The sequence below is a fragment of the Vulpes lagopus genome, chromosome 12 (genome assembly GCF_018345385.1).
Source record: "Vulpes lagopus strain Blue_001 chromosome 12, ASM1834538v1, whole genome shotgun sequence".
Lineage (NCBI taxonomy): Eukaryota > Metazoa > Chordata > Mammalia > Carnivora > Canidae > Vulpes > Vulpes lagopus.
The window spans coordinates 78,213,964-78,238,365 of NC_054835.1; the positions used below are offsets into that span (position 1 = coordinate 78,213,964).

General features: G+C 33.0%; 1 protein-coding gene across 7 annotated transcripts in view; it reads right to left on the reverse strand.

The window, feature by feature from the left end:
* Positions 1-24,402, reverse strand: part of EPHA5 (EPH receptor A5) — a 345,616-nt gene that overhangs the window by 33,071 nt on the left and 288,143 nt on the right. For all 7 annotated transcript variants that reach the window (XM_041726499.1, XM_041726497.1, XM_041726495.1 and 4 more), the window contains 3 exons: positions 15,931-15,998; positions 14,222-14,347; positions 10,297-10,482 (listed from right to left, as the gene is read on the reverse strand). In XM_041726499.1, coding sequence (XP_041582433.1) covers positions 10,297-10,482; positions 14,222-14,347; positions 15,931-15,998 — 380 coding nt within the window. The remainder of the gene's footprint in view (positions 1-10,296; positions 10,483-14,221; positions 14,348-15,930; positions 15,999-24,402) is intronic.

A 24,402-nucleotide genomic window follows, 5' to 3' on the forward strand; every position in this document is an offset into this window, starting at 1 on the left:
TCTCACCCAAGGTATATTGAGTGTAAGTTGGGTGAAAGTCCTATGTAAAAATATATTTTTCTTTGGTGAGTTTGTTCCTTAAATTCAATCCAAATTCACTGAGCTTAGAAGAAAAAAAAATTACACTGGAAAGAGAATGAACCGATCAGAAGACTTATAGACTTTGAATAATATACATTTGGAAAGAAAAAAAAATACATTTACTTTTTTAGGGAAATGGGCACCTGGCATTTGTTCTGTAAGATTTCTTAGATTTCATCACCTAGTTTTAAAAGTCAGATTAATTATTTATGACAGTGTAGGTTGTAATGTCAATAACGAAAATATTATTTGAGAAGCATGATAGGGAACTAAAACACTTCTCACATTTTAGAAAATGGGAGAAAAGCAATTAAAATGAATGTTTGCAAACAAGCAGGATCTTCTTTTGTTGACAAGAATAAGACACTTTAGGACCCATTCGATTATTTTTCATGCTTGAGTCATTTTAATGCTAATTATATTTAGTTTGGCTTATGTTTTGTCTCAGTTCCTGCTAGCCTGCAAGAATGACATAGCAATAATTAATGTGGCTCACTCTAACCCTTGTAAATTCAATAAAACTGTAGAAATCATTTTCCATTATCCAGCTCAAAGTACAGACAAAGAATAGATTTGCCAATAATTTTGAAAGCATATTATCAAAAATCTATATAAAAAGAGCTCATAAAGCATGTCAAAACATGATTCTAATCACAGAGCAGAGTTTTTATATTATTTTATATTATTTACCAAAGATCTAGCTCAGGCAGTGTAAGTATTAATAGAAGCATATTATTTGTGGAATTCACCAACCTTGTATTTAGTCATTCAGTTTTGGTAATCACAAAAGAGCTACAATCTATTGATTTATTGAATTTTCACTCTTTATAAGGCACAATGTTATTTTTAATTTTATTAAATTCCGTAACAGTGGTATTACAGAATAAATTTTTCAGAGAAAGGAAAGTGAGGCTTAAAAAGATTCAATGTATGACTTGAGTTGACTAGTGCCAATATACAAGAACCAAAGGTGAGAATCTAATTTATGTCCACCTGACTTTAAAAGATGTTTTCCTTTCCTCCACACCATGATGCCTATAGTTTTAAAACACTTATTTTAAAATTAAAATTTTATTTTAAAATCTCACAAGTATTTACTCTTTTGTGTTACCACAAACTTGGTAATCATGACTGTTGTCGTGACAAACTATCCAGCCGCTAATGGCAGATCTAGAGGAATTTAGCTTCTCTCAGTAAATAATATATCCTTACATATGACTATTACTTACATATGTTCTGAGTGTTCTGAAATATTGTATAGTGAAACGGTCTTGGATTCTATTTATATGGAGGTATACAAAGCAATAAAACCCATAGAAACAAAGTAGAAATGTTATTGCTAGCAGCTGGAGAAGGAAGGGAGAGTTGCTCTTCAGCAGGTATAAATGTTCAGTTTGCAAGACAAAAGAGTTGTGGAGATCATCTGTACAACATGTGGTTATAATGAACAATATACACTTGAAAACATAAGAGGACAGATACATGACATGGGAGGTTATTTTACTGCAGTGGAAAAACTGTGTTTGATTCCTTATTCTGTGATTTTTTGGTGCTAATGTCCATCACAAATCCAAGACAGGAGAGAAATGCCACCCTTGGTAGAGTAATCCTTTTCCATAAGATATCTCAGTGTTAAGTGAAACAAACTTTGGAGAATGTTGATCTAGCCCTTGTCTTTCAGAGCGTTGCCCTAACAGTCAGCAGAGCTATCACTGGGGAGCATATTAGAAGTGCATAATCGTAATGCTCAAGTTGATCTATTGAAACAAATTCTACATTTTAGCAATATCCTCAGAGGCACATAAAATTTTGAGAAACAGTAAACTAGGCCACATTGCAAAAGTTGCAGCTAAGTCTGGGCTTATTATTTTATTTGCATTGATACCACATGCTTTTCTGAAACCATTAGCTCATCAATAAACACTTGATACCACTTAGGGCTCTACTCAGGGAGCATTTGATTTAGAAGCATCATAATTCACTGGAGAATAATTGTCACTGGGTTTCTCTTAGAAATATTTTACAAGACTTTTAAATAATTAAAAGTATGCCTCTGCTTATACTTACATATCTACAGTTTTATTTCACTCTGTCATTCTATTTGGATGATATTCCATTTAAGTATACTAAAACTTGCAGCTGTTTGAAATTACTTTTATTTTGACCCCAAGGGAAACTTGAGATAAGTCAAATATTTTGGTTCAATTATTAATGGTTAATGGTCAACCAGAAAGTGGAATCTTATGCTTAGAGTTGGAAGAGATAATGCTTATTAAGGGGATAAGGATGGAGGACAAAGTATGGGGCAATTAGAAGGGTACTTGTATTTTAATTCCATTATTATCCTTAGTTGTTGATAACACTTTAGGGAAAAATCATTTATAACATTATGTAATTTTAATTTGGAGAAAGATGATAAAATAAAAAGTCTATATACCTTATCTGAAACCGGAACATGAAAATAGTAATGTCTCTATAAATAGAAACTCAAAACTTTCTATAATACCTTCCTCTATTTCAGATTCTGTACACTGATAAGCTTTCTCATTTCTCAAATTAAAAATGAATTATAATTGTTCAGACATTAGTGAAGGTAGATGATTCCTGATGGTGTCAGAAATTATGGACTTTTCAGAGGAGGTGGGGAATCCAGGAATTAAGAAATCTGACAGCTTTGTTTTATTAATGGTGAAAATAATTTAAAACTATATTGTTTTATTTACTAATAACCAATTTATGAACCAATAAATTTTGTTTCTATAGTTCTATTTTTTTCAGATAAGCAGGATTTAGATTTTATCAGGAAGAGCACTTGTAAATGTCTAATAGTTATTTTGTATTTCTTAAACCTCATTCTATGCCCTAACAAAGAAAAACAGGTACTGAGTTAATGAACTGGATTTTATTTCTATTCACCTTTTTTTTAAAAGATTTTATTTATTGATGACAGAGAGAGAGAGAAAGAGAGAGAGAGAGGAGAGAGAGGCAGAGACAGAAGCAGGATCCATGCAGGGAGCCTGATGTGGGACTCGATCCCGGGTTTCCAGGATCACACCCCAGGCTGAAGATGGCACTAAACCGCTGGGTCACTGGGGCTGGCCTGGTTTATCACTGGTTCATAGAATTTGTTCTCCCCCCCACCTTTTTTTTTTTTTTAAGATTTTATTTATTTATTCATGAGAGACACACAGAGAGAGGCAGAGACATAGGCAGAGGGAGACGCAGGCTTCCTACAAGGAACCAAATGCGGGACTCAATCCCAGGACCCTGGGATCATGTCCTGAGCTAAAGGCAGACAGACACTCAAACACTGAGCCACCCAGACATCCCTAGACTTTGTTTCTTTATGTGAAATGCACAATATAAAATTCAAGCATACTCATACTTCAAACATTTTCATTTTTAGAACTAAAGTTAAATCAATCACTGCATGCTTACGGGCCTCTCAAATGTAAATTGTCCAAACCAACCACAGTCTTGCTCCTCCTAATCTTTTCCCCATAAATGGCAATTCCTTTCTTTGAGGAACTCATGACAAATAATTTATAATTATTTACTCTTTTTCTCATACTCCATATCTAAATCACAAGAAGCCTTCCTGTGATTGTCTTCAAAATATATATAGAATTCAACTACTACCATCATCTTGTTCGATCAGTATCCTAATCTAATTCATAATGAAAAAAATTCATAATGAGGTATAAATAATGTCAGTAGCCTCCCCATGGTCTCCCAGCCTAAACACTTGGCTCTATACTTAACATGGCAGCCTGACTGATCTTGTACACAGATACCAGATTCCATCACATCTTGGTACTAAAGGCTGCAAAGCACAGATTAAGAGATAGTCTTTACAGGGACCAAAGAATGTGCACTATCTACCCTCCTAGTACATTTCCAAATTAAGCTCTTTCCAGTCTCCTCTCCCTCATTCCACTGAAGCAATAATGGCCTTAATGTTTCTTGAACATCCCATACAAGTCTCATTTGAGACTTGCTGGTCCTTATTTCTATAATATTTTGCCCCCGGATATCTGTAAGGCCTTCACTTCATTCAAGCCTTATCAGAGAGGTCTAAATAAAATAGAAATAAATAAAATAAAAATCCCAACCCTCAATAGAAGAAATCCTTAATTTCCTCATCTAGCTTTATTTTCTCATTTAATACATTATAAATGTATTTATTCACTTAGTTTCTGTCTCTCCCACCCAAAGCAAACTTCATAAAGGCAGGAACTCAGTCTTTTTAATTTCTGCTGTATCCTGATTAATAGCAAAAGACATGTATTAGGTGATCAGTTAAAATCATTGAATAAATAAATGTCAAGTGTATACTGAGTGTTGAAATATGAAATTGGTAATGTAAACTCTAAGAGCTTGGGCTTGGAAGGTATGTAAAACTGTTTTTAAAATGTGGCATTATGGGACGCCTGGGTGGCTCAGAAGTTGAGTGCCTGCCTTCAGCTCAGGATGTGATCCTAGGGTCCTGGGATCGAATCCCACATTGGGCTCCCTGCATGGAGCCTGCTTCTCCCTCTGCCTGTGTCTCTGCCTCTCTCTGTGTGTGTCTCTCATGAATAAATAAATAAAATCTTTTTTAAAAATGTGGCATTATATTATGCTAGTTTTATGATACTGGATGGGGTATTTGACCTCTTTAAAGTTAATTTTCAAAAAAAAAAATATATATATATATATAAAGTCAATTTTCCCTATCTGTAAAATGAGAACAAATACTAATGTCTAAACCATAGCATTATTGTTCAGATTAAAGGAAATAATAAATTAAGAGAATTAAGCTTAGTAAATTCCTAAAGCAATGTTAATTGTTAGTGGTGGTAATGGCTGTTATATCCAAAATCCTGTGAAAAGATTATCAAACAATTTCCTTCACATGAATTTATTTTTTTCTAAAGACTGATAGTTTTATAGAATAAGGTTTTAAGAATAAAATGTAAACTATATATACCTTTAACTAGTTTTAAATGTTTACATAACTGCATTTAGTCATTCACTCATTTAATATCATTTATGTCTTTTTTAAAAATTACCTAATGTGTCTGGCCCTATGATAGAGACTAGGGGAGCTATAAACATACCAGTTTCAAGAGGCTTATTTTGTAGTAAGGATGATAAAACGTGCAGAGGGATAACTATGATATCACACATAGCAAGACAAAGTGCAGAGAAATGCAACTAGAGTGTATAAGATTGTCTCTGGCTGAGAATTTACTCATTCAACAGATCCATGAAATACTACCCATGCTGAGCACTGATCTGAACATATTGGTGAGCAAGGCAACAAAAATCTCTGCTCTTTGAGGCTTAAATTCTAATGTAGAACCAGGAAGCTTTCTTTTACTGAGCTATTTGTGGAACTGGGGAGCTTTTCTTTACTGAGCTATTCAACATTATTTAGTGGTTCCTGTATGCAAGGCAGACACTGAGAATAGGAAGAAAAATGAAGATAAATGACACTGATCTCGTGGAGAAAGCCACATCTGAATTCATCTTGAAGGTCAAGTAGAGCCAAGGAAAGTGGAGAGGACATTCTAGGGCTGAATGGAATATTTCAAAGGGGTAGAACAAGAACTCGACAGAGTTTTTATAGAAAGGAAATAGTGAAAGATGCAGTTATGGCTAAAATTATAGTGGGTTAAACATCAAAGTATATATGTTTTGCTTCATTTGCTTGTTTGGTGATGAAGCATCAGAGGAAAGCAGTGATTTAGTAAAACCTACCCTGGTATAACATCTGTGGAATGGGCTCATGTGAGAAAAGACAAAAGTAGAAAGGCTAGTTTGAAGATTGTTGAAATGTTCCTGGATAATATATAATAAGAGCCTGCGAAATGGAAGTATCTTTTTAAGATAGAATGAAATACTATATTTGAAATAACAAATTTATATAAGTCAAAATTGTCTGACAATTTAAACAATCCATTGTCATTGAATGTGCTATCTCTTCAGACATAGAAATAAAAAGAAATAGGGAGAGATTCCTCTAATGTTCCTCTAATATTTTGCTTAAATATATTTATTTTACAAAAGAACCAAATGTATTTGTCCATGACCTTAGATTAAGAAATATAACTATAGGGGATCCCTGGGTGGCTTGGCGGTTTAGTGCCTGCCTTTGGCCCAGGGCGCGATCCTGGAGAACGGGATCGAGTCCCACATCAGGCTCCCGGCATGGAGCCTGCTTCTCCCTCCTCCTGTGTCTCTGCCTTTCTCTCTCTCTCTCTCTCTGTCTATCATGAATAAATAAATAAATAAATCTTAAAAAAAAGAAATATAACTGTAAATCATTTAAGACTCAATAGAAGTATTCCTTTAGTCAATTTTGATAATAATTTCCATAAGTGGGGAAAGATAAATCATAAAGAAAGGTGCTGCAATGGGAAAATTATTTTCCCATTTTTACTGTATTTTTCAATCTCTACAAATAGTAAAATTGGCACTGTATATATTTCATTAAAGCATCTTGTATTGTGAATGAGTCAATTAAGCCTAGATCTGAGGGTTTTTTACATCATTTGTCAGGAAGTCTCTCTAGAATATATAACTATGATATGCCCTGTTTAACAACACATCACAGAATGAATTTGAATTTGGGCCTATGTTTCTGGCACGTAGGGCAGTAATAGGGGAAAGATGAAGGTTCATGATGACACCACCCATAGGAGTGCTACTTCAGACTCCCTACCTCAGTTTCAATCAGAAACATCACAAGATTTAGTTGCACTTATGTCTCATTATCTGTGTGCTGCAGGTTGAGAATAATTGTTGAATAAATTAGCATCAGATCAGAGAGCATGAAATTAAGGACACAAATAAAGTGAGTTGCAACATGGTAAATTAAAAACAAGTTGAAGACTTCCTCAGCTGAACATCAAGAGGTACATTTATTAAGGGGAAATGCAGTTCGAGTTCACACAGAACTGAAAACAAGACAGAAATATTTTTAATATTTTCATTTTGCTTTATGTATATGTTTAGTTTCATGGCAGCAACATCAGATAGAATATTTTATTAGGAGATTCGAAATTTCAAATCTGTATTCCTAACCACAGTACTGTTTTTTAGACTAAAATTCAGATAAGATCATTTGTTGATATAGGTTTCAAGTGTGTATAAAATATATGGCAAATTAAGTTAACTGAATATGAGAAATTTAGTTGTCTTACTTTGCCTCAGCCATGATCCATTCACATTAAACAGTTTGTATAATAAATCAGGGATCTATAAAAGTAGGTGAATATAAACTAATGATTTTGGGGACTAATCCACTAGTATCTGATGTATTCACTTAGATTAAAATAAATATTCACTATTCTAATTACCTGCAGTTTTGTTCATACACACAAATATACCTTAAGTCAATCTGCATAACAATCATACAAGTTAGGTATGATTTCCCCTTTTTATTGGTGATATTGAAGCTCAAAATGTTAACTAACATGACTATGGATTGGTTTAGCTTTAGGTATGATAGGCTTACATAAATATTTAGGATACTGTCTCTGTCTTCTAGGATCAGACTTTAAAATGTTTTTATTTATTTTTTATTTATTTTATTTTTTTAGCTAGGGAGTTAAAAATATATGCAAAAAGGACAAAATGAAATGAAAGATTTGAATAAGAGTTTTGGCCAAATGAAGGATCATTACAGGCAATTGCAAAAATCTGTACATTGGCACAGTGTTCAAAGAAGAAGGGAGTACTTTAGGGTGAAGTGATGAGGGATTGTTTCATGGATGTGATGTAATTTGAAAGGGTTTTGAAGGAATTGAAAAGGTGGTGAATATGAGAGTGTAAGTTCCAGAGGAAGAGGCAATGTAGGCAGGTCAAAATATCAAGCATGTTAACATGGACTTAAAAAAAAAAAAAAAAGAAACAATGCATGTGAAGGAGTTTAGAACATAGGAAGAGATATAAGGAGAAAGTAACACTATATATTGTTTTAGTACCTGTTCTTTGCCCTGCCCATTCTAGACTTTACCTGTATTCATGTCCCCTCCCCCAATTCACTATTCACTATCTTTTCTTACCCCATGTCACTGATGAGGCCTACGTTTTCCGAATGTCTAACTAACTTGTTCAAAGTCACATAGTTTATGGCAGAACCAAAATTACAGTATGTGGCTAGATCTACAGTCCATGTTCTTGACCATTATGCAATACTATCTTCCATAATAGCAATAGTGATCTGGCACTGTTCCAAACATTAAATCTGAACTCATTACAGAAGGTAAACTGGCTGCCTATAGACCACATTTATCCTGAAGAGGTCATGGTCAGAGTTTATTTGAGGAAGTTAAATTTGGCAGCCGTGTTAAGAATGAGATAAAGAAATGAAATGTATCAAATATTTGCCTACTATTATTACCATGACTACAATTAAGAAATATGCTTTATATTATATAGCATCATTACTGCATAAGAAATAATCAATTATCGTTATAATTCTTGTTCCTACAGTAGTGCCACATGCAATCATTCATGTCCTTTTAGAACCTTTCCTTCAGATACAATGTAGTCATATTCAAATTTTGATTTCATTTTATTGTACCAGGGACGATCTTTTTTACATCATATTCTCATTACAAATAGTCTTGCTCATTCATCATTGGGTGCAATTTTTGTAAAATATTTTAATTTCTCATATTACTAAAAAAACGTATTTTTTTTCCTTATTCTCTACCTTTCTTTCTCTTGTCCCAGCCTCTCACCTTTCTTTAGGAACTTAATTGTGTGATATGACTTTAGGTTGTCCTTCTTGCTCCAGCAATAGAAAGCAATACAATACAATACAATGTTATTCTTTGAGTTACTATCAAGGGGGTAGTAATGAATATGCATCTGGAGGAAGAAACACACCTAAGTTTTGAAGAAACCTCCCTTTCTGCAGGTTATTTTATTCCTATGCTACATTTCTCTAGGAGAATTCTTACTAGAAATGTGTATCTCTTTAAAACATGTGGAAAAACAATCTAGCAATAAAAGCTGATTCAAAAGTTCAGCCAACCGTCAATATGGTAACTTCCACTTTGGTCGGTTTTAGAACTTGTAAGGGGTTCCTACCTTCTCTCATCTGTGACCTACTGTGAATAAATTATGATTTTGGATTAACTTGTTATATACAAATATTTTGTTAAATACAAATATTTTGACTTGCTTCTTTTGTCTGTATAGTGAAAAAGTTGTGTTTCTATTATTACTATTTTGTTTTCCATCTTTAAAAGCTAAATAAGTGGGTATTCAATCCACTTATGTCGATAAGTGGCATAATTGGATATCTAATAAATTGAAATTACTTAAATTGGTGGCATTCATTGAATACATATTGCTGATATGCATATTTAGCATATATAATGTAAAACGTGATTAATAGCAACTGGAAGGTGAACAAATAATTAAAAGCAAGCCTAAAGAATGTTCCTTGCTAAAATTTTTAGATGATTTAGAAAGTGGTGAATATAAACACATAGAAATGACAGAGAAAAAATGAATTTAAATAAAGACTTCAGTCATGTGACCCAAAAATACTTGATTGGATGAATGAAAAATTATTTGAACTCTCTGTAATGGGAAGCTTGTCACATAACCACATTTACAAGACATAAATACAAATTTAAAAGAGATGTGAAATTTTAGATAATTTCTGAGTAAAAATTAAATTTTCTTTAAGAAAATGATTAATCTCAATGAATTTTTCCAATCTTCTGTGGCTTCTGATTTCCCTAAAATTATTAAAAGATCTCAATGAAAAAAATGAATGAAAGAAATACATCTGTCTTTAAAGAACAGTTTAAAAGTGGCAGGGCACCTATGGTTATAGTAACTCTATCAAATGTTAAACTTCAATGCCACAATCAAAATGTTAAAGTTAATATTTTATTAGGATAAAAAGTGAAAGAGCCAAAATAAAAAAAAAAAAAAAACGTTGATACATTTACTACTCCTTTTATCTGGATACATTTTCCCTGTTAGTGAATTCATAGTAAATGGGTTAATACATAGTTTTGAAAAACTAAATAGAAATTCAGGTTCTATTATAATAAAGAAATTTTTAATAACATTACTGTGGCTACTTTTCTTTTTATCCTGAAATTCATAATAACGTAATAGAAGATACCCAGATATTCATGATACACACACACACACACACACACACACACACACACACACACATAGAATGTTTATTTTACTTACTTTTGGTCACAACACCTTCCAAGTGAATGATGTTAGGATGATCAAACTGTCCCATGATACTTGCTTCACCCAGGAAATCTCGGCGTTGCTTTTCTGTATAGCCTACTTTCAGGGTTTTGATTGCCACAGGTAATTCTCTTTTTCCTGGAAGTTTCAAACGTCCACTACAAACTTCACCAAATTCACCTTGTCATAAAGATGGAAAAACAAACTCATTTTAAGTCCTTACTTAAGTAATATGCTATGGTATTCCTAGAATATTAAGGTTTAGACAAAACAGAATTAATGGAGGAGTCCAAACTTCATTATCACTGTTAAGAGAATAAGTGGTGCGTTGGGAAAAATCATCTACAGGTGATCATAAAACACTCTGGGTGTTATTAGCTTCATCCATCTCATCTACAAAAACCTTAATGAAAACATTAGAGAGAAATTAAATTCAACTGATTGAAAATCTCTTCCATCTTCCTTCTCTTTCTACACTAACAGTGCCTTAATTAATGAAAAGAGAAAAGGAGGAAAGTTTATAGGACAGAAAAGAAATAGTTTTAAGGAAGAGATGATTCATAAATGGAATAACTGAGTGCTTAAACTATGTAAATAGTTTTGGACACTACAAAATATATATGGAATAGAAAAACAGTAGATGATAAAATCCTGTATTTGTAAATACATAATTTTTGTTGGTTTATTTATTTTTTAATCTTATAAAGCAAACATTTGCTGGTTTAAATATAAGCTCCACAGAAGGAATAATTAAAATATGATCAATTACATACTATTTTGAAAGCAAGTCAGTTACAAAAGATTTAAAAACATACTATGTTAGATGAAGAAATGGACATATACATTCTATATATAAACATGGATCAAAAGAAAAAAAAAAGAAAGGACCCAAATAGATAAAATCATAAATGATTGAGGAGAGATCACAACCAATGCCACAGAAATACAAACAATCATAAGAGAATAATACTATGAAAGCTTATATGCCAACAAACTTCATGACCTGGAAGCAATGGACAGCTTCCTAGAAATTTACAAGCTACCAAAACTGAAAAAGGAAGAAAGAGAAAATTTGAAGAGACCCATAACCAGCAAAGAAACTGAATAAGTTATCAAAAATCTCTCAAAAACAAAAGTCCTGGGCAGCCCTGGTGGCTTAGCGACGGGTTTAGCGACGGGTTTAGTGATGGGTTTAGCGACGCCTCCAGCCCAGGGTGATCCCGGACCCAGGATCAAGTCCCACGTCAGGCTCCCTGCATGGAGCCTGCTTCTCCCTCCACCTGTGTCTCTGCCTCTCTCTCTCTCTCTCTGTGTCTCTATGAATAAATAAATACAATGTTTAAAAAAAAAAAACAACAAAAGTCCTGGGCTGGATGGCTTCCTAGGGAAATTCTACCAAATATTTAAAGAGTTAATACCTATTCTTCTCAAACTGTTCCAAATAATAGAAATGTAAGGAAAATTCCCAAACTCATTCTACAAAGCTATCATTTCCTCAATCCCCAAACTAGACACACACCCGACTAAAAAGGAAATTAAAGGCCAATATCACTGGTGAACATGGATGCAAAAATTCTCAATAAAATACTAGCAAATCAAATTCAACAGTACATTGAAAGAATTATTCACCACAGTCAAGTGGGCCACAGAGTGGTTCAATAATTGCAAATCAATCAACATGATACACCACATTAATAAAAGAAAAGCTAAGAACCATATAATCTGTCAGTAGATGCAGAAAAAAGCATTTGACGCAATACAGCATCTTTTCCTGATAAAAACCTTCAACAAAGTAGGGATAGATGTAATACACCTCAATATCATACAGGCATATATGAAAGACTCACAGCTAATATCATCCTCAAGATGTAATACACCTCAATATCATAAAGGCATATATGAAAGACTCACAGCTAATATCATCCTCAATTTTTTTCCCTGAGAGCTTTCCCCATGGTCAGGAACAAGTCAAAGATGTCCACTTTCACCGTTATATTTAGCACAGTACTGGAAGTTTTAGCCTCAGCAATCGGACAACAAAAAGAAATAAAAGGCATCCAAATTAGCAGGGAAGAAGTCAATTTCATTATTTGAAGATAACATGATACTCTATGTAGAAAACCTGAAAAACTTCACCCCAAAATTGCTAAAATTCATATTTGATTCAGCAAAGTTGCAAGATATAAAATCAGCGTGCACAAGTTTGTTGCATAAGATACCTAGGAATAAATCTAACTAAAGAAGTAAAAGACCTTTCCTCTGAAAACTACAGAACACTTACAAAAGAAATTGAAGAGGATACAAAGAAATAGAAAAGCATTCCATGCTCATGGATTTCAATTCTGAAAAAAAAGAAAAACAAAACTGGAGGCATCACAATTTTGGACTTCAAGCTATATTACAAAGCTGTAGTGATCGAGACAGTGTGGTACTAGCACAAACACAGACACACAGATCAATGGAACAGAAGAGTGATCTCAGCAATGGACCTACAACCTATGGTCTACTAATCTTTGACAAAGTAGGAAAGAATATCCACTGGAAAAGTGACAGTTTCTTCAACAAATGGTGTTGGGAGAACTGGACAGCCATGTGCAGAAGAATGAAACTGGACCACATTCTGATACCATACACAAAAATAAATTCAAATGGATGACAGACCTTAATGTGAGACAGGAAACCATCAAAATCCAAAAACACAGGCTGAAACCTCTTTGACTTTGGTGGGAGGGAGGCACTTCTTACTAGACATGTCACCATAGCCCAGGGAAAACAAAAGCAAAAAAGAACTATTGGGACTTCATCAAGATAAAAAGCTTCTGCATAACAAAATAAACAATAAACAAAATTAAAAGACAGCCTATGGAATGGGAGAAGATATTTGCAAATGACATATCTGATAAAGGGTTAGTATCCAAAAGCTACAAAGATTATATCAAACTCAACACCCAACGGGCAAATAACCCACTTAAGAAATGGGCAGAAGACATGTATAGACACTTTTTCAAAGAAGACATACAGATGGCTAACAGACACATGAAAAGATGCTCAATATCACTCACCATACAAATCAAAACCACAATGAGAAACTACCTCACACCTGTCAGGATGACTAAAATTAACAGCACATGAAACAACAGGTGTTGGTGAGGATGTGGAGAAAGGGGGACCATCTTGCACTGTTGGTGGTAATGCAAACTAATGTAGTCACTCTGGAGAACAGTATGGAGGTTCCTTAAAATGTTAAAAATAGAACTACTCGACTACACAGCAATTGCACTACCAGGTATTTACTCAAAGGATAAAAAATTACAGATTCAAAGGTATATGTCACCCTGATGTTATAGCAGCATTAACTACAATAGCCAAACTATGGAGGGAACCCAAATGTCCATTGATTGATGAATGGATGAGGGAAAAAAAAATATGTATATATATATATATATATATATATATATACACATACATACATATATATATATATAGGAATATTACTCATCCATCAAAAAGAATGAAATCTTGCCATTTGCAATGACATGGATGGAGCTAGAGTGTATTATGCTAAGTAAAATAAGTCAGTCAGAGAAAGAGAAATACCATATGATCTCATTTATATGTGGAGCTTAAGAAAGAAAACAGATGGATGTATAGGAAGGGGGGGGAAGGAAAAAAGGAGGGAGGAAAACTGCCCATAAGAGATTCTTCACAAAAGAGAACAAACTGAAGTTGTTCAGAGGTGGGTGGGGGATGAGCTAGATGGGAGATGAGTACTAAGGAGGGCACTTAGGATGAGTTGTATGTAAGTGATGGATCACTGAATTCTACTCCAGAAACCGACATTGCACTGTATGTTAAGTACCTAAAATTTAAATTTAAAAAATACAAATAAATAAAAGTCTGGGTTATAACAGTGTTGTACCTGCTCCAATAACTCTTTCAATGGTGATGCATGAAGCTTCTATCTCCTTGGCAAATTCATGAACAGCTTGATTGGGATCCTCATAGGTGTGTGGATCAATGTAAGTTCTTACTCCTGGCAGTTTAACTGGAAAGACAATTGTGCATTAAAATAAAAGTGCTAAGAAAATAAAAAATAAAAATAAATAAAATAAAATACAAGTGCTTGTGATGGATGAATGAAATCATAAAGACTATTAACATGCAACTATGGCTTAAATCCCTAATTCCTAGAAATGGCCAAGCTGCAAGGATAGCTCCTCTCCTGAGTTATTGGAGTCATTTGTATAGCTTGCCATTTCTATCATTTAAAAAATCTGGGTTTTTGGCATGGACATGAAATACATATATGACAGCATATTTGAATAGATATAGCTTTCCATAATAATGTTCAGAGTCTCTGAGCCAAACTAAAATAATTTTGTTTACTAAACTGGGCAATGAAATGCTAGTACATTGTTGTTTTGTTATTCCATTGCACTTAAAATGCCATCACAGGGATGCCTGGGTGCCTCAGTTGGTTAATCTGCCTTCTGCACAGGTCATGATCCCAGGGTGGTGTGATAGAGCCCTGCATCGGGCTCCTTGCTTAGTGGAGAGCCTGCTTCTCCCTCCCTTTGCTACTCTCCCTGCTTGTGTTCTCTCTCTCTCTCTCTCTGTCAAATAAGTAAATAAATAATGTATATTTTTAAAAATACCATACAGATAATTAATTTTGGTTTTACAAAAAATAATTTTAAATAATTTTTCTGGTACTTTGATCCAGTAAGGCTGACACAGAAGTCAAAAGAAAAAGAGAAGTTCTACTTCTCACTCTACTCCTGTTACTGCATGGCTTTATACAAGACTAACATTTTGTGAGCTTCTGTTTCATCACATTTAATGACTATCAATTTCACGAGGGTTTTTTTTTTTTTTTGAGGTTAAATACTATTAAATAATACAGGACTTATGAAAACAGATTCAATGCTTTGCAGCATGAATTATGGCTTTAATGATTTTGACTTTTATGGTCACAGCAAAGTGACAAAAACAAAAGAAACTTTATTATCTACTTGGCACATCAACAAATGCTATACTACTTATGAAAAAATGCACATATTAAAATGCAATTAATTATAACTCATTTAGGCTAATTTTTAAAGCATGTTATCGAAATGATTTTCTGTGTTTTAAAAAGGACAGACTTTCGAATCATTGAACAAAGGTTGTTGCTACAGGAGCTGCTTAGGGAAATTCATACTATAATGCTAGAGAAAAAAGAAAAAAATATTAAGAAATTTTATTCATTTCATCTGATGGTGTTCTTTTTTTTATGGTGTTATTTAACGATAAATTTCTACTGACTATGTTGCAAAAATATTAGATTTGGCCTGGAAATTTGTTTTGAAACATAACAGCTTTTTATATTGATTGAAAAGGTTTTTTTTTTTTTTTAAATAATTATAATAAAGGTGTACTTTTAAAAATTGAACAAACCTCCAGCTGTTGTCTAGAGTCAGGCAGCAATGCCCCCAAGCCCATGTGCTTTACAAGAACATAACAGAACACTTACATTTTGTAAAGACAATATTATGGTCAGTTATTACAAATCTCCTTGTCTGAAGATAAAAAAAATAACAGTAAAATCTCTTCTATTTTGTTTTCTCTTGATTTTTACAATTTGCTTACTGTGCCCATTATGAAAATGCATCTTTTCCTCTTCTGGATCTTGTTTTGCTTTGCTGTAACCACACCGCCTGGAACAGAGTAAGCTACAATTAACCACATCTCCAAGTGTTGAATCACATACAGCCCAGAAGCATGAAACACAATTGAAATGATTGCAGCCCTAACTGATTTTCACACTAGTAGCATGAAAAAACATCAATCCTTCTATTGGATGAATCACATTTCCCCCACCAGTATCTCTCAGTCTTGCCCAGATTTCACTGAGAAGTCAGAAGCCATCCAAAGTCATTTTTTTTTTAAAAAAACCTCTTCGCCATAAACCACACATCAAAAGTTTTCTTTTCCCTTTCCTACTTTTTTTTTTGCCACCTCAGAAGCAGAATGAATTGCCCAAAATATGCCTCTGATTCAATAGTGTCCTCCTTTCAGTATCTTACTCTATCACTTTATTTTTTTTTTTTCTCTCCTTGTGGAGTTTTTAAGTTGCTCCATTGGCTTTTCTCTCAATCCACTTAGATCCCTACCAAATTTACCACATCCTGCAACCTTTCTCAGTTCAGTTCCACTCCCCAAATCTTATTCTCTCCTGTGTTACTTAACTACTTACTAATTTAGAAGTCCTTGCAACCTGTCCTTGTTACTGAAAGAAATTTGTCCTTGAAGGTTCACTAATGATACAGTCACTTCCTGACTCTATCTTAGTTTTTAATTATTTATAATGGACTCAAATCTCTAACTACTCCTTTTCTAATGCTTCTTGCTCCTCTCTTCATTTATGTGAACATCTCTGGTTCTCTGCTGTCAATCCATTCATTTCTATCACTTTAATTATTACCTCTATTCTGGTTTAATTCTTTTGCAAGTTACACTCTTGTTCCTCATTGATTTATTTTATTGGGATGTTCCACTGGCATACAAATTCAATAGACCTGAAAACCAAATCAGTATATTTCTCTTTATTTTCAGTCTTGATCCGTTCCCTTTTTTTCCTGTTCATATCACTAGCAAGGCCTTGGCCTCTTTAAGAACAAAGCCCTATTCTTGTGTACTTCACAACAAATTAGTTGCCAAATCGCAAGCATTGTATAACATAAAAGTCTTACAATTCATCTCTTCTTTTTCATTAGCTCTACTGCTACTTCAATTAAGGCTTTGTTATTTTTCATTTGGATTGCCGTAAGTGCCTCTGAACTGATGCCCCTGCATTCTGTAACTGTTTTCCTAAACTCTACTAGAAATGGCTGTAGCCAAATTACTATAAATAAGCTACTTTTCTATTTTGTTACTTGTCTCCTGCAAAATCTTCAATAAAATGGTTAAAGATTCCTAAACATAGTCTTAATGCATATTTCCTACACTATCTCTGTTATCTTCAAGTATACTGGACTATCTTCAGGTCCTCAAGATATTTCTCCATGTTTCCACATATTTACACATACTGGTTCCTACACCTAGGATATTCTTCCTAACAATTTTCAATGGTCAAAGTCTAGTTCAATTTTTGCCTTCTTTGTGTTCTTTTTTCCTGGTACTCCAACTTAATGCATTCTTTTCCCATGTGAGCCTAATAACTTTCTACAGTCCTCTCACATTGTGATTACCATTTCAGTGCAACATAATAATTTTAGTATGTCTCCTGGATCTCTTCCTATTTGTCAGTTTCTTCAATGGCAGCAACTAGCATTTATCTATAAATTTCTACAGTGACCTTCTGGTTGTCTCAGACTTGGCATCAAAAATATTTGTCACATTGATGAATGAATACATGAATGAGTGATTTGATTGCATATACACAATGACAAATATTTAGAGAAGAAATACATTGATGAATACTAAGCTGATGTGGTACATGATTAACCATAAAACATTAAAACAACGGACTCAAATGAAAATAAATTATTTTTAGTGAAATTGTAAGAGGTGGATTTACAATTCATAAGGTCTCATAACAAAATTGAATTTAATAAAAACAAAATTTCCATTTATTTCTGCATAAAGAAAACAAGCCAAAATGGCAGATTCACAAAATATTTTCACTACAGAGTTGGTTGAAAACTACTATGTGATGTAAATGAAATGTCCAATCAACACACACAAATGAGGACGGTACCTTGTTTACATATCCAATGGTATTTCTTTAAAACTTGTATATTTTGATATAAAAATGAAACATTTTATTCTATATCATTTCCTAGTATATAATTACATATATTATACAAAGTAGATAACACACTCCATCTTTTTGTCATTTTTGAAAGAAAAATACAATTATTTTTGTTTTATCATGTTAATAAACTGGAAATTTATTAATAAAATATAGCTAAGTGAAATTCGAGTAAATTTGAAGTAATATATTTAATAGGTATGCTCGTCCTGGGTGAGGAAAAATACACAATGGGGATCTGGTGGCTTTTCAAATTTTACTCGTAACACTTAGAGAGCTGCATTTGTCATCCAAGAGTCCTTAAGACATCTTGAATCAACTCACTGCAGTGAAATGGAAAGAAAAAAACAAATATATAAAATCATACAATAATTATATCTGGTCTGACATTTAAGTTATTTTAATGCATTGTTAATAATTTTTCTAGATATTTCATTATTCTTTCAATCTCTAATGCATGTGTCTCTAAAGAGAAGTTTATTGATACTTTTTAAAATCAATGTTCTAACTACAATTGTGTGAAACCATCCTGAGATTTATATTATTTAGATAATACTGACAAAAAAAAACCTTCATTAGAAGAATTCTAAAGAGACCAGAAAAGTATACACGTTCTTGCAGTTTACTTTAGAAAACAAACACCCATTCTACCTTCAACTCTCCTACCTTCACAAGGAAAAAAAAAAAAAGCTTTCAAAGTTGTATCTTCAAATAGTCTTTATCATTAAATAAGCCTCATGGATTTTTAAATTGCATGCAAATTCCTCACATGAAAATGGAAATAAAACTTTGGATCTCATCTAAAAAGTGATTTGGGAATACCTTGGTGAGGACTGGTTAACATTTTAATACCTAGGGTGAGAGTCAGGAGGGCAATAGAAAGGAGTTATTTTTGACTATGGGCATCTCTGGAGCTCCATAACATATACGGCTGCATGTCACATTAACATATAAAATTAAGTTCTGGAACCCCCAAAAGCATCGTTAAAACAAGTCTCAACAAGATACAGCAAGTGAAAGTGCAGCTGGCAGAGACTAGCACTCAAGCGGCAGTTCAGCCTCGCTAACAAAGCATTGCAGGATGCCTGTTCATTCAGGATCATCTTCTGTACCTGCTCCAGATGCATAATTTTAACCCATCAGACAAACAGTCAATAAATATGCCATTCTGTACATAAATTATGCCTCCTACCTTCTGGAACCAATTTTTTTTTTCTGAATGAAAAAGAAACAGTTTCTTCATTTTGCTCCATATCCCAATTTTAATGAGCTTTGATATCATTGTACTAAAAATATCTGGAGTGTCTGTAATTAGGGGAATCATCTTTTTGTCATTTATACTTATGTTCTACTAGAAAACAGTGCTGTCTTACTGTTTAATAGTAGAGGTGGGCATGAGAAATCACATTAAATGCAGGCCTAATTAATATTCATTTATTAATGTTTATTAAAGAGACCTAGAGAGACACTTATTATATAAATATAATAATGACTTTATAGGTTATTTAGAAATCAGTCTATTTTCTTCCATATTTGTCCCGAAAATTTGGATAACACATCCTTGATGATACAAATTCTGATCTTAAAAACTGAGCCCCAACCATAACATTTAAATTTGGATATTTGAAATTTCCATAATACATGAAAGAATAAGCAATAATCTTTATGTATGGATGGATGTACCAATGAGTAATTTAATTCTGGGATGTAAATTAAGAATTTGATAATAAATTAGAGTGTGAATGTCAAGCCCTCCAGAGTACCAAGCAATGCACAGAATGAGTAATTTACTAAATTACACCCTTATGGCCAATAAGGAAAGATGAGTGAAAGCAAAAAGGAGATTGTATATCCTTGTTCAACTACAGCTTCCAGTGCTTCAGAGTTCTCCATTGCGTTAGCCTACAGAAAAACTGAAAAACAAAAACAAAAAAACACTTTTTTGCCACTGAATTCTAAATAAGGTGGGGAGGGGTGCAATGATGGGAGAAGAAATAGTTCTGCATTTCGTGAGTATGTGCAGTCCCTATGCCAGAAAAGTAAACTCCTATGTTGCCCCTCTATTATCCAGGTTGATTAAAAAATGCTTTACCTATATTTTAAAGGAAAAAATGTTAAAAAGGCAACAGGTTGTAGCAGACATAGAGTTGATATGTTCTACTTATGGAAAACAAAATCTTGTAATTTAAACCTCCTTAAAAACCATCCTTTTCCATATGTGCTCACTCTCATATTCTTACGTAATAATGACCTCAACCACTGTATAATTTGTTTAAGAATTTTATTGCTGGTATCTTAAGAAGAATAAGTTACAGCTTCTAAGGAAATACTTTAACTTTTTCACTTACAGATTCTCTCCAACTGAATAAAAATACTTTTAATGAAAGCAGCTAATTCAGCCTCATAAAGTAAAGAAGCATATGAACATCAGCTTATTAATATATCTAATGAATACTGGCAATAGATTAAGTTTTGCTTTACAGGGCAAAATTCTTCAATAAGAATGTGAGTGAAAATGTAAAGAAAGTGAAAATGTGAGTGAAATTTTGGATATTTAAGCTACATTGCTTGCAAGACCTTGACTCTCATTCATATATTCCTCATTTTTATACCAGCTTACTATGATTTTGAGTACCTTATAAATAGATTTAAGTTACACAAAGAACATGAGTGATCTATTATTATTTACTAAAATTTCTCAAGCATACTTCTCAAGAGAAATGTATTCGTGCTGAAAATCACACTTTCCATGGGATATGGGAATGGAGTGATTATACTACACAAAATGAGGGCATAGCTTGCAAGGTTCCCATCTCACATTCTATCAGGATACTAACCACTCTGTGATTAAAGGCAACAACAAACACTAACTTCCTTCTTATTTTATGCCTTACCATTTTTGAATTTCCATATTCTAAAAGACAAAGAAAGAAAACCTTTGAAATAACACCTTCCAAAATAGTATAGCATATATGAATTTGTAAATTACTCATAAAGAAACTCTTCAAATAATTTTAGAATTAGCAACAGGAAGACTTGAACACTTTCAAATACTTCAAAATATTCAAAGACAAATTGCAGACTTTTCAATATTGAGTTAAATTTTAATTGGCTTAGAATTTTGATATAAAAACACATTCCATAAAGTATGACATGTGAAAACTCTTTTTTTTTCAGTAAATTTTGTTCTAATATGAGAGTAGGTAATATCCCATTATTTCTTAAACTATTTCATGAGCATGACTATTGGATTTCTCAATTAAAATCCAGTTAATATCATCTATAATATTTCTTCCTTGAGGTTTCACAAGTATTATAAAAAGGGATTTTGGAGCATTTCATTGTCGTACTTTATATAGCAAGCTTTCAATCAGAATTTAATATATTCTCTATATATTGTAGGCAAGCCTTATATCTGCCTGCTATGAGCACTTTAAATGGGGGTCTCGAATTATAAGGGATAATTTTATTTTCTATGTCTTTCTCCTAACTCTATAACATGGACTAGTACTTCCACATTCCTCCTTGGCAGAAATGTAAAGATGAATGAAATAATCTCTGTTGTATGTATGTGGAAACAAAAATTTGCTTACTTCAACTTTTAAGAAACATTCAGTTAATATAGGGAAAGAAAAATTGTTCATCGAAACATTAAGATAGTTTTGTTTTTGTTTTTTAAGTAGGCTCCATGCCCACTGTGGGGTTTGAACTCAGGTCCCTGAGATCAGACCTAAGATCAAGACCTGACAAGCGTCAGATGCTTAACTGACTGATGCACTCAGGACCTCAAGATAATATTTCAATGTAATTTGTGATCCTTTTTGATCAGAGAAATTTGTTTTGGTTTAGGTTTTGCTCTTAATCTCTGCATTATGACAGAAGCTAGAGTTTTTCCCTTGTATCTGTAATTCATATTTTCAAAAATTTCTAAAAAAGTAAGACTGATTTCCTAAAAAAAAAAAAAATCAAAGAATAGGTAAATGAACCTTTAATACCTCTATTTTCAGAATATAAAACTCCATTTCCCTTGCCACTTGAATACTTCAGAAAAAGCAGTAAGTGAGAAGAAAACACTCAAAAGCATGAAAATTAATGAATGAGGAAAATAGTCTGGCATATGTTTGAATTTAAGAAATACAAGAAAAACCTACTTTGGGACCATGGGATCTTTCAGATGGACTTAAAATAAATATTATGCTATAAGCATATTTTTGGTTCTGTAAACAAACACAAATGAATATTAAGGGATAAATGATAATGTTATTTTAGAAATTACTCACATTAGTGTCTTGTTTACATTAAAAAACAATTCATTCAACACTGGATATTTGTAAAAATAAATTTTCTTTGAGAAGTGAAACAATAATTAGAATCTCAAGCCAGTTGTGATGGCATAAAGTCAAAGATGGCCAATAAAAACTGTCTCTGCTAAAAATGTAGGCAATATTAGGTACCTAAAATCTAGGTATCTGGTTTTCATTCAGAAATAGTTTCTACTGTTGGGTAGATTGAAGTCAAAGAAGAAAGAGTATTTAAATATTAACATTATATATAACTGTACAGGTTTCACACAAAGTGGACAACTCAAGTGATGAAAAATAATTTGAGATCAAAGGTGGCAACATCTAATTACCAATGTCAACTTATAAATAGTATACCATGCATTTAGAAAAATTATGGAGCATGGTTTTCTGGTGAGAGATGTAACACAACAAAACTCACACCTCTGAAAAAAAGCAAAAAACAGACTCACACCTCTGGAGAACTGAGGAAGCTTAAGTAGAGTTGAACTGCAGAATCAAAATTCTCAATCAGTGGTTTCAAAATTATGCCTTTCAGACCCTAAGATTTCCATAAAGTATGTCAAGGTACTTTTAAAAGCCAGTGAATTTACAGGAAGTAATTTTAATCTATAAGCATTGGATTACATTAAGTTCAAAACTAGCGATACAGGAGTTGTCTTCCCAGAAATGAAAAATAGTGAGATTTCAAAACCTCAAAATGTCTCACAACCTTTGCTCTATAATTGTAAATATGTCTGTTCACAAATGCTGATGATAGGATGTTTCTTGGAAAATATTTATGTGGTAATTGACTCATACTGATGTGATTATACATACGGAATTAAGTGACAAGATTTCAGGTCAAGATTTTTCAGATTGCAGTAATTTCAGTATTTCAGTGCTGACTCTATCCAGAAAATTATTCTTCTCAGCTCTTAATTTCCACTATAAAAGGTTGTTTTCTCCTCAATGCTTTAATCTGAACAGTATTTTAGTTGAAACCTCATAGTGACTTGAAATTCCATTCTAAAATGGAATTTCAGAAAATATAACAATAAAAACATTTTAAGCTTCCATTCTTTCCCAGTAATGATTTTGGATAACTGCATTCATGCACACACACACACACACACACACACACACACACAAATGCACTCACTGTCTTTATAATTACTAACATTATTTGAAGAAAAATATTAGAAAAATGTTTCTGTTTTCTTAGGATTTTTGATATGCTCTTTGTGAAGGAAGCATTCTGTCCTCCCACTCTCCCTCTTATTTATTTTGTAAACTCCCTGAAGCCAACTGTATAGTAGAAAAAGGTACTATTTTTAACATCAAACCTTTAAAATCTAGCGGAACTCTGTTTTTGCCAATACTTTCTAAATCATGTCTTCATAAATTTTTATACTTGCATTAAGATTATCTTTGAGATTTATTTAAAGACAGGCTTGGATGTCCATCTTTTTTTCCAAGATGCAAACTTTGCCTATCCTGCATCAGTGATGATATATATTCCTTTCAGCAACTATACTTGAGACTCAAGTAGCCTGAACAGTTTAGCAATTATTTTCTTGTTTTTACCTTTCCATAGCACGGTTTTTTTAAAAAGTCACAATGTAAAGCAATTTTTTTATACTTTAGCCATTGCGAAATTTCAGGGTTTTTTGGTTTGCCACCAAAACCCATCCTAAATAAAGAATTTGAAGAGTAAGTTAAATCATGTGAAACAAATCTGTGCTTTTTATATTAACCTCAAAACTTTTTTCAAGATCTCTGATTTTTTTTCAATCTGCTTGTTACTTTCTCTTGTTCTCAGATCATTGGTACCCATTCCACCATGTCTCACATGTACACACGCATGCACACATATTCACAGCAGTTTTTTTAATCAACAAAAATAAATTTACTAGAATGCAAGTTTCAAATTAACGTGCCCCCAAGGAAACATACTTCTCTAAAATGTATTTCAGAATATCTTTTCCTGGCAAACATTGACTACAGGTAAAATCTCAATACAATAAT